The sequence below is a fragment of the Cryptomeria japonica genome, chromosome 2 (assembly GCF_030272615.1).
Source record: "Cryptomeria japonica chromosome 2, Sugi_1.0, whole genome shotgun sequence".
NCBI classification, from domain to species: Eukaryota; Viridiplantae; Streptophyta; class Pinopsida; order Cupressales; family Cupressaceae; genus Cryptomeria; species Cryptomeria japonica.
In genome coordinates, this window is record NC_081406.1 from 679,632,782 (window position 1) to 679,644,899 (window position 12,118).

The 12,118-nt window shown below is 35.0% G+C and overlaps 1 protein-coding gene across 1 annotated transcript in view; it reads left to right on the forward strand.

The window, feature by feature from the left end:
* Positions 1–3,690: 3,690 nt before the first annotated feature.
* Positions 3,691–12,118, forward strand: part of LOC131036864 (large ribosomal subunit protein mL101 (rPPR4)) — a 59,592-nt gene continuing 51,164 nt past the window's right edge. The window contains exons 1-2 of the mRNA XM_057968868.2: positions 3,691–3,845; positions 3,951–4,278. Of these exons, the coding sequence (XP_057824851.2) occupies positions 3,811–3,845; positions 3,951–4,278 (363 nt within the window). The 5' untranslated portion in view covers positions 3,691–3,810. The remainder of the gene's footprint in view (positions 3,846–3,950; positions 4,279–12,118) is intronic.

Sequence of the window (12,118 nt, forward strand, 5' to 3'; positions counted from 1 at the left end):
GACTTCTCAAATCATCCCTTGATACAAAGGGGATGAAATTTCATTCTTGGTTGACCAATTTTGGGAAATAAAACGCAAAAGTGGAAGGCTAGTCAAATAGGGTGAATGATGTGTGACTAGAATGAGGAAGGGAGGAGAAGGAGTCACAAGAAAAGGTAGAAAAAAAGACTTGAATATATTTATCAAGTATGTTGCTTGAAACTCCTATATGGAAGAATTATTTTAAACTTTGATTAGAAGAAAGTCAAGTTTTTATTAGTTAGAGTGTCCTTAAAAATGCGGACTCCAAATATTTTGTTTTCTTAATTACCAATTTAGGCATGCATGCTTTTCTATTTTAACTTCTCTCCTATTCTTTAATGATCACAAGAGTGCCTACTTTACCCTTGAAATGATCTATGGCTTAAGCATGCAATCTCCAGTGCTAGAATAGGAAATTGTGATAAATCTTAGGAGAAAATTCTATAAAGCTTCATGAGGAAATTGTATAATAGAATCTAAAGATAAGTGTGACAGATGAGGAACATGAAATGGAGACCAAATTTACCAATTTATTTGTCAAATTATTTGTCTATAAAGTTTCTAAAACCTTTCACTAAAACCATGTTGCCACATTTTAAGAACAATACATCGACTTTGTTATGAAATCATATTTTGAACTTAAATAGAGCAAGAGCCATTGCATGACATTAATTTGTGATGAAATACAATTCATATAGGATAAAGTTCAATGAAAGGACTACAATTCAATTTGAATGTGATATACTAGATTTAAATGTTATATACAAGTAACCCTCGTGCCATTACCAAAAAATAACAATATTCTTTGGTATCATTACCACAAAATAACAATATTCTTTGGTATCATTACCACAAAATAACATTATTCTCTAATCGTTTCTTTCTTAAGGTTCTTGATTATGCCTCCTCCTTCCTCAAACTGCTCATCTTCATTTGGAGTTGATTTATATGTTATACTTGAGATCTCTTTCCTTGGTTGTACTTTTAGGTTTCTAAAGCTTTTCCTTGACAATATTTTGCAAGTCCTTTATCTTGCAACACTTATTTCATAGTGCACAAAAGTTTTGTGCCAATCACTTTGCACATTGACTCGATGACTCCCATTCTAGGATTTACAGGTCTTTGATCCAGGGTTTGCATGCACAAATACTCTATTTATGTGTTTTCTTAAGGCTTTTATAACATATCTACTTCTTGCATATCCTATTTCCGTTATAAGAAATTATGTCATCTTTTGCAATTGTAGTAGATCTCTTTCTCCCTTTTTCATAGACATGTTTTCCATTTTTCTTTTAATCTCTATACCTATCATAGTTATTGAATGTCTCTGTAATATATCATTTTATACTACTTAAGTGATGTGCTTATGAATTTATAAGTGAACTCCTTACATATTTGATGGTAACTAAATCAATTCATAGAACAACTTATCAAAGAAATGAATAATCATGTAGGATTATTTATCACATTTGAATATAAAACTTGTAGGTCAAATAATAACAATAGATGTTGTATTTAAATGTTTGATTAGTTGTCATGTTATTCATAAAATGAATTCATTATTAATGTCCTTTAGGAGATCAATAAAATGAATTCTGAGCATTATTAACATGTTATAGAGGAAACATTATATAGTTACTTAAAGATTTGAAAGAAATTATAATTTTTAACATATTGTGGAACATAATAAGATTTATTATGTTTTGTATATATTATTGATATCTTTTAAAATGAGTCTATGGTGTGTGAGCCTAAATTTAGGTCTTTTATAAAACCCTAGTGCCTATTTTTACACACATATTTAACCTAAGCTTTTATTCTATGGGTCATCAGTAACTTATACCAAAGAAAATAGTTAGAAAACATGAAATATAGTTAGAATATGCATTGCATTCAATATCACATGAAAATCATAGTAGAAATAGATTGCAATAAGTACCACGTTGTTTATCATTTTTATGAAAAGAATTTAAGAGTTTTTTATATGACTGACTTATGCATGTTATGTTTGAATTATCTTTGTTAAGGAAAGTAGTTTCTTTTCTTGCATGTGATGGGTTTACCTTCTAGGATGGGTGCTAAATATGAGCTAACAAAGAAGGTTGATCCTCTTTTTAGGAAAAAATGGATATTTTAAAATGCTTTGGCCAAAGCCATGTTTTCATTGAAATAGATGAATGTTTGCTTAGCAAAATTATATTGATATATTTCTATCCCATATCCTGATAGTAGGTCATTGCATGTTCATGTTAGAAATGCATGTAGATATGTTAGGTTGCATTAGGGTTCCCTCTTGCCTATTGTTTCTAGGTTGCTAGGCATTTTGTTCAGGGTTGGCTATTCTTTGTGTCAGGTTGAATTTTGGGGAAGTGTAAGCTTTGTGGTTGGGTAGAAAAGCGTCTGATCCATGTTCTCATCTCTCGGATTTGCAAATGACCATGTGGGTTAGTGGCAATTAGAGGCTTTATTGAATATATTTCATATATCATTACTTGTATTTGTATAACATTATTTGTATGGCGATGACTACATGGCATGAGAGCCTAAATTGTACTATTTGTATATCATATTTCATGTGCTCATACTTGGATTAGGCACTTTCACATGTGAGATGTAATATGTCATATTATTATATATTGAAATTATTTCATATCACTTCCTCATTAATGTGAATTTGAGCACTTATTTATTTTTGTGATATAATTAAGGGTTGCAAACCTTACTATAGGAGCATGCAATGTCTGAGTGTCATGAAACTTAGCAGAGAGGCCTAATTAATTATGTAGATCCTTGTTTTTTGGTTTTGACATGCTAAGAAAATCCACTTTTGGGACCTCCTTTGTAAATTGGGTCCTTCAATAGGCAATTTAACAAATTTTTGGTTTAGGCATAAAAAATTCTCCAACAACCATGAAAATAGAGCCGAAGGCTAATGAGGACAAATGAACACTTAGGCAATCACGAAAATTGAGAATTTTGAAATTCTTACATGACCTTATGGATGAACTCTAAAATGTCAACACATTAAATTATGACCAAAACTCATGTTCAAAAGCCATGAAAATGGAATGCATACTCCTTACCATCTATAAAACCTTCTACCAATCCAATTTTCATGACAAGCGATAAATTGCATAAATTTTATGTCGAAAGATTTAGACTAGCTAGATGCCACAAGACTTAAAATTGAGTTTTTTGTCACCAATTGAAAGGTTGTATTATATTGGAAATTAACCAAATTGTAAGAATTTGTGTTAGCAATGTCTCCTCTCACTTGGTGCACCACTCAATCTTTTATCCATGTTGCTAGCAACATGGATGGTGAATTCGCTTTTGCCAAACATTGCAAAATAAAGCACTTAGCTCTGCAGACAAGAAAATGAGGGAAATGGTAGATGAAGAGAGTTCCAAGTTGAGGTTTGAAATTCTGCAAGATAACTACAATCTCTAATAGATGGTTTTTAAAAATGAGAAAAATGAAGAAGACAAACTTCAACTACTTAATAATTGAATCGAATATTTATTTATCAAAAGTTAGAACAATAAGAAAGACAATATGAATTATGGTAATATATTCTCCAATTATAAATGAACAATTGTGTTGTTTAACAATGACCGAGTATCACAAAACAATAGAAATTATAACTTCCCCAATTAGATGAACAGCCATATAAACAACTAGACTAATTAATTTTCATTTTTTGGGTTCGAGACTCATAAAGAGAAGGGCTCCATTATTTTGAAGCTCTTCTTCAGTAAGACGCGGGAGCACAAGTATCTCGATCGTTAATGAAGTGTCTCGCGCTTACGCCTCCGGTCCGCTGGTATAATTTAAGCTATCCATCCTCCAAATTATGTAATCGAACCCTCCAGCTTTATATATTTATTCTTCTTTCAGAAAACAGCTCTATACTAATTTCCTAGTGCAGGTCTGGTCAATGTTGGGGCAGTATTTTTTCCTCCAAGCCCAGCACGAAATTCTGCCAGCCGATAGTTCCTGAATACCAGGTAGATGCCATTTTTCCAAAACTTCATAATAGGCAAGTGGTTTTGGGTGCAGCACGTTCACGCCAGGTTAAGACATTAGAGCCCGGAGACCATTTGTACAAGAGGCTGTCGTGGTTGGGAGACCCCAATCTGGACGCCATTTTAGTGCTGCAAAAGTGGGTCGACGAGGGCAGAAAAATTGGGAAATGGAAGCTGCAAGCTTACGTCAAGTCACTAAGAAAATACGGTAGATATCGGCATGCTCTCCAGGTTGGTTCTACAGTACTTAGTTTATTATAAATAAAAGTGCTTGGGTTATTGGATTTAAATTAAGTATTTAGGTATACTACTAAAATAATAGTAGATTGTTTTGTGTGCACCAAAAACATCTCTGCAGAAAGTCTAGAAAATTTCTGCAATAATAGTAGATTATTAATAACTACTTGTGAAACTATTTAGAATTGATTAGTTTGTAGGACATACCAAATAATATAGATAAGTTAATTGGATTCTCGCCATGCTGCTGCTTAGCTTATTTTGGCTAGCAGCTTCTCAACTTTTTCGGGAACAATTTGTGGAGCAAGTGGCCCAAGGATAATAAAATTGTTGCTTATTTTTAAGCAATCTTCTTAAATTATTTTTGTAAATGAAATTATTAGTAATATTCTTACAAATAAAATTTGTAGGCAAATAAAAAGGAGAGGAAAACAATATCGTGAAGCCACATGTCATCTTTTTCAATAAGCAGCCACTGCTTATTTCCAGCCCCCCTTTTTCTTCAAAACTTATTTTCAATTACTAACGAGCTGCAGCTCCACTAAAATAGGGGAAGATTCCAATTTATCCTTTTCTCCTAATTAAAATTGGACACGAGAACACTCCGGCTGCTTAAATTTAAGCATAAAATGTTCATAAGCAGCGGCATGGGGACGTGGGGTAAGTCATACTTGGTGTTGTTCTTCTTGTTTTCAAACTTCTATCTTTCTTTTTGTCCTTAGATATTATTTCTATCTTTCTTCTTATTCGTATTCTCTTTGACAAGTAACTGATGCTGCACTGTGGGGAATATCGGCTCAAATGCAGAAGTTTTGGGCAAGGATAACAGATTATTGATAACTACTATTGGCATCCCTTAGATTAAATTGGTTTGTCGATATCAAAGTGTATAGACCAGTTAGTGGGAATTAGGTGTTATACACCTTACAAATTCTAATATTTGATTTAATTAGTTACTTTAATTATAATTATCTCTTAATGTCATGGAAGTTACTAAAAATAGTAATGACAACGGCTAATTATCACTTCGTATCATGGAAGTTACTAAAATCAATTATGACAATGAAAGATATAAAAAATTGTCAAGATAGAAAGAGTGAGAGTTAATTGTGGACTAGGAGAAGATCAAGGAGGATTTTTGGTCAACTATGATATGTATGAGCAGCTTTCTAAAAGATGAATTGGTTGAAATTGCCATGCTTTAAATTGGTGGAGGAAGTTGTGATGTTTGTAGTTTCACCAGGCTTTGGGTAGACATTGAATTTTGTGCTCGATTTGGATGCCTAAACTTGTCCATGGTTTTCAACACATGAATTTAGAAATCACTTATGCTTTCTAGCTTTGACTTGAATATATATGGATGCTAAGGTTGGAGAGTGAGATGCACTTGTTATTTTGCAATGATTATGCTGCTAAAATTTCTCTAGAGATAGTTAATGTTTGTAACAAAATATATGTACTTTGATAATGAATTGTAATTGTAGTATTGGTGATGATAGAATGATACATCAAGGCTTCTTTATTGTTGGATTTTTTTGAGAGGGCTTTCTTAGGGTAAATATTATGTTTGTCGTATTTTCATTTGCATGTTACTTGCATGTGTCTTGTATTTTCATGAGATTTTTGTAAGGAATTTAGGGTAGCGGAGCAATTTTTTTCACTAACCTTGAAAGGAGGGTTATGCAAAACTTTTTTACATCTTTACAATAGTTACAAATACTTAAAATAAACATAAATAGCAATGCATGCTACACACAATGATTTATGTGGGGAAAACCCTTTTGGGAGGAAAATCTCACACTCCAAAAGTTGCCTAATATATCATTCAGAAATCAACAACATAATACAATATACTTGCAAAGCAAGCTTCTCATAGGAGTATCACCATCTAGAGATCCGAAGGTAACTCAACAAGTATAAGTTTTTTGCACACAACCTCCATCTCACGCACCTAATATATAAGAGATACAATACATGAAACTATCAAATGGTATTACAAAACCATGAGCTAAAGCCACCAAAAAAAGGGTGGCACCCAACTTATCTCCAATCCAAGATGCCCTATGATGTGTCAAAGAACACACCAATGCATGTATCTCCCTTTTACAACTCATTTATGTGTCCGACATGTTTTTTTATTTCCTATTTTAGGAGACCCAACTTTTGGAGGCCATAACTTTTGACTCGGGAATCTGATTGACAAACTGTTTACAGAGTTGGAAAGATCTTGAAGTACTCTGTTGAGCTATAATTGGCTATGCCACTTTTGACAACTTTCAGGCTTAAAAAATGCCTCTAAGGCCTTCAAAATTGACTTTGAAACTTTCAAATGAAAATGTCAAAAACAAAAACTTTAATATCTTCAATCTAGACATGATCTTGCATTGAAAATTTACTAACATACTTATTTAGCCAATCCATAGCTTTGGGGAAAATTTTGGACCAATCCATGCTCAAATGCAAACTTACTATAAATAGTATCCTTATGTAAATGCAAAGTTGAGACACCATTTTCCTAATTTATTTTAGATCTAAGTTATGTTCCATTGAGTTTCTTGACGTGGGGACGAGGGGATGGGTTTCCAAGATGGGGGTACGGGGGGCATAAGTTTTGGGATGTTGGTGGGTGAGCGGTGCTGAATTGTATATGGTACTTTGAAAAATTAGTCATAAAAAAATTGTATAACTATATAAGGAATAAGTAAACACATTACAATGATTGCATTGAACTTTGAACATTAAGTTATAAATAGAAAGATTATGTTGGAGTATCTTAAAAGGATCTAACACTAAAGGCAGTAAAAGCTCTAATTACCCTATCATTTCAGCTCAAAGTATGGAAATAATAAGCTTAAATCTATTTAAATTTTATCATCACGAAAAACATCTTTATATGTGTAATGACCACCCTAGATGATCTTTTATGTTTTAACAAGCATATGATCCATGCAAACAAAAACAATGCTATCCCTGCTATTTAAGTACTGATAATGATTACAAGCTGATACAAATGCTGGTACAGGACAGCACATTGAAAAGACACTTTCTAGATTGCCTGAATTGCATGAAACTAGCACCCAATAGAAAACAATAAAAGAAAATACCTTGAAAAGAGAGCTGAAATGATCACATCAGGTAGGGAACACATTTAAATTACTGTATACGATAATGCAGGTTTGATACAACTAGAAAATGTGTTGCAGGTCTGGAACATCACTATTGTAGGTCCAAACAACCTCTTAAAGCCTCCTAAAACTCACTCTATGAAATCATGTTTGCTTACAAACAATGGCAAATAATTTGAGATAGAATCAACGATACCAAACAACCTTAAAAATTTGCAAGTCAGGTTGTAAGTCCCCTCCAAGGTCAAGGAAAATTTGGGAGTCTCAAGGACGTCCCATTGTCTCCTTATGGCTTTTCCTAGCATGAAACGTCTTAGAGACGTCCCCTATTAGAGGAAACATCTTGGAAATGATAGAGGGTGCGTGGCGGTGGTGGAGGGACAGCGGAGGGACGTTCCCTTGGAGTTTTTGAGTCTTGGGGACGTCCCTATCCCGGAAACGCATGGTTGTTCCAGGGGGACACATTCTCGTGGAACATTGGATCTAAGCCTCTTTGCATTCTATACTCACAAGATTAAGTAGGAAGTTGTTCAACATTTTTATTTATTTATTTTTGTTTCATTTGGTATCAGATTTTTGTCAAATGGTTTCTTTGGTTTTAGGAATTTTTAGTTTCCAGGCATTGTGCCTAGGAGGGATCTTATTTGAGTAAAAAAGATGGCAAACACATAATTGTTGGAGAGGACAAATTCAACACCGAAAATATGAGTTGGTGGAAGCTTAAAATGGAGGATTTGCTCATAGATCAAGGTTTATTTATTGTGGCATTTGGAAGCAACCTGTGACTATGAAGGGTGAAGGTTGGGCGGTGTTGGATTGAAAGATAGAAGTCTAATCAGTAAGTGTTTGGTAAATAAGTTTTTCTCCTAAAGGAGCTATATTCTTTGAGGATGATTGATGGAGATTTAATCATAGAGCACTTGGATGCATTCAACATCATTGTGAGCCAATTATAGTCCACAGGTGTGTAAATGGATGATAAGAATGAATGTATTATTTTGTTGTGTTGTTTGCTAGATGTTGCTCTTTGTTGGACTCATGGGACAACTTGGTGATGGCAACTAGTAGTATTGCCACTAAGCTTATGCTAGAAGAAGTGGTGGATACGCTTGTCTCAAAGAAGTTGAGACAATAAACATTATTTTTTGTCAAGGATGTGCTACTGGTCAAAGGTAGATTGAAGGAGAAAGGCAATGGAAAGAAGAAGAAGGATACAGATCTAAATCCAAAGGGAGATCTAAGTCTCTTGATAAATCCAAAATAAAGTGCTAGAGTTGTGGCAAGACATGCTACATAAATAGCTACTACAAGGAGAAGAAGAAGAAGAAGAAATAATTTGATGATGATTCAAATTTGAGGACTTTTAGGATGATATTGGTGGTGCATTTGTTGCAATCATGGCTATTAGGATGATATTGGTGATACATTTGTTGTAGTTATGGCTATTAGGATGATATTGGTGATGCATTTGTTGTAGTCATGGCGATGCATGCATGTGAGGATGTATGGATGATCAAATCTGGGACCTCTTTTCATGATTCCCCATAGGGAGTGATTTTTTAATCATAAAAGCATTGATGGCGGAAATGTTTAGTTGGTTGACAACATGTTCCTTTGTATTGTTGGTGATGGTAGAGTCAAGATTAGATTCAGAGATAGATGATCAAAGGCATATTAAGAGTTTATACATCCTAGGTTTGACATGGAACTCATTATCATTAAGTAAATGATGTGATTATGTAGGAGATCTGTGGCAAGAGAAGGTTCTAAAATGCTTCATGGAGCTATGGTGTTTGCTAGGGAGTTTGGGTGGAACTTTGTTCTGCCTTGAGTTTAAGACTTCCATTTAGTGTAATAGTTTGAAAGTTTGGGAGCATCCTTAGTGGCAAGATAAAATTTCATAGTAGTGGCACTTTGGCAACAAGTTGACACTTCAACAATGCTTGATGCCACTTTTGTAGCCATTAGCAGACTTTAGCAATAAAGTGCCACTTCTGCAACCATTTTTGGATTAGCAATAGCTTGCCACTTCACAACACTTGGATTGCAGTTTGGGTTCTTAAGTATGTTTAGTTGAGGTGTCATCAATTGTTAACTTGGTGCGTTCCCCCACCCCTTGGTGGATTGGGCATTGGGAGATTGGAGATATCGACCCCCTTCTCCCAAGGTTGGTCTAAGACATTATTTGTTCGCTCATTCTTATCTTAGAGAACAAGGTATCGACTAAGAAGACAATGTCTTGACATGAGTGCATGGGCTGCATTGCAAGAAAAGTCTTAGAACCTTGAAAAATAAAATCTTGTAGAGGGTTTCGTTGATTGTTATTTTAATGTTGACTTTGAAAAGAAAATTTTTGTTTATTTTTAGTCAAGCTTTGCTAGATTTGTAAGGATTTTGGGTTTAATTTATTATCAACTAGGGTATGTCTTATTTCATTACTATAGATGAGCACCCTAATCATGAGGGCATATTGATTTTGAACTTCCAAAGTTGGTAACTCGTGTTGTTTGAACACGATATTTCGCTTTGTTTCATACATTCATGCAAGGCTACTACATCATTTGGTCTAGCTGAAGACGATACAACTACCTTGAGCATCCCATGGTATGTAGGTAAAGTTTGAATCAAATCTCAAAGGGAGAACTTAGTTGAAGTGGCTGTTGGCAACAACAATGAAGAAAACTGAGAGGGGGGGAGGGGTGAATCAGTTTTCACCGGATCTACAAACCTAATCACAAATTCAGATCTGATAAATTGCAGCAATAACAGAGATAGGAAAATTGAAAGCACAACACACAACACCAAGATTTTGACGTGGAAAACCCGATTAAGGGAAAAACCACGGTGGGAACCTACCCACGGTAAGATGATACTCTGCAGTGGTATGTGAAAATATTACAATGGGGAATGCACATGCATTGAGGCACACTGCCTAGAGCTCACTGCTCAAATACAATGACCCGGAGGGCTACAACCCTCAGAGAAGTCTCACTGACCTACAACAAGATTCGGACTACAATTCGGAAGAAATGAATTGAAAGAATAACATCTCCAAATGCTTGATTACAATTTTGGTTAAGCACAAATGTCTGCTCTGCAACACAAATCTCTGCTCAATCACAATGCCGAAGGATGAATCACTTGTTCGCACATACACCACTCTCTGATAATGCAGACACAACCTCGATACCCAAATTACATGAATATATCACCTATATATACAATTCATCAACCTTGACAACAAGGTCAGCTAAACCTTCAACTCACAATTACAAAATTACATCACATGATACAAAGATCGACCACCGAACCAATATAATGATTTATATGACATAACATGGACCTAATTCAAATTCCCAAATGCTCAACTCCACCGAAAATCACGCCAAGATCAACCACAACATGTACACCACCAGAAATACCGCATAACAAGTAAAACATCACTAGTTCACGAAAACCACCAATAAATCGCACAACGATCAACGCGGATCAACAAAACAAATAGGACACGATTAGGAAACACCAACAAGCACGTTAGAATCATCAGTAACAGCTACACCAACACCACTTATCAAATCTTCATCGATCAACATCTGAGAACTCTAGAACACAACCAATCAGCAATTGTCACGAATAAAGATAACTTGCGGAGCACCAAATCACGAACCATCTGAAATGAAGATACACAAGACCATTCCAAACAATATCCCAAAAACTCAGCTCAAGATCTGATCACACGGAATATACCGGAGGAAATATTGAACTCTACAAAGCACCAACACAACAAAACAAAACTGCAAAACCGGATCATAAGATCTTCCCAATCTGCAATCACTGGAGCAAATCATAGGAATATGTTGACATCAATGACAACAACATATCCTAGCAATAGCAATGACCAACAATCTCCCCCTTTGGCATTGATGGCAACATATGAATGTGAAAAACAATCAATGCAAAGAAAGAAGATATCACCAGCAAACTCCCCCTAAGATCAAGACAGATAAAACAGTTTTTCACATGATCTCTCTCCCCCCTTTGACAACAATGCCAAAGATCCTCAAAACAGAAAACCAAACCCTCTCTCCTTAAAATAGAAACATGAGTCTCTCCCACAGACTACTCCACCAGAGGAGCAACACCAACTCATCAATCTGGACAAAAGAATAAGACTATGAAGTCCATTGGATTGATGCAACTCAATGCATCTAGTTCTCATCAGGAGGGGTAGATACCCCTAATTTGTCTCTCAAATAGACAAATGTCTCTGCAGGCAAAGGCTTAGTGAAAATATTAGCTATTTGTTCTTTTGTAGATACATACTTCAGCTTCACTTTCTCTTCATTGACTTGCTCTCTCAAGTAATGATATTTGATTGACACATGTTTAGTCTTTGAATGTTGCACCGGATTCTTTGACATGTTAATAGCACTTGTATTATCACAGTATATGATAATAGGGTCATCATAGATAATTTTGATATCCTTCAACATTTGCTTCATCCAAACTACCTGAGTGCAATTACTAGCAGCAACAATGTACTCAACTTCAACAGTAGATAAGGATACTGAACCTTGTTTCTTACTAGCCCATGAAACCGGTTTCTTACCCAAAAAGAATGCTCCACTGGTAGTGCTCTTCCTGTCATCTACATCACCAGCCCAATCAGCATCAGTGTAAGCGCATAACATGAAATCATCATTTCTTGG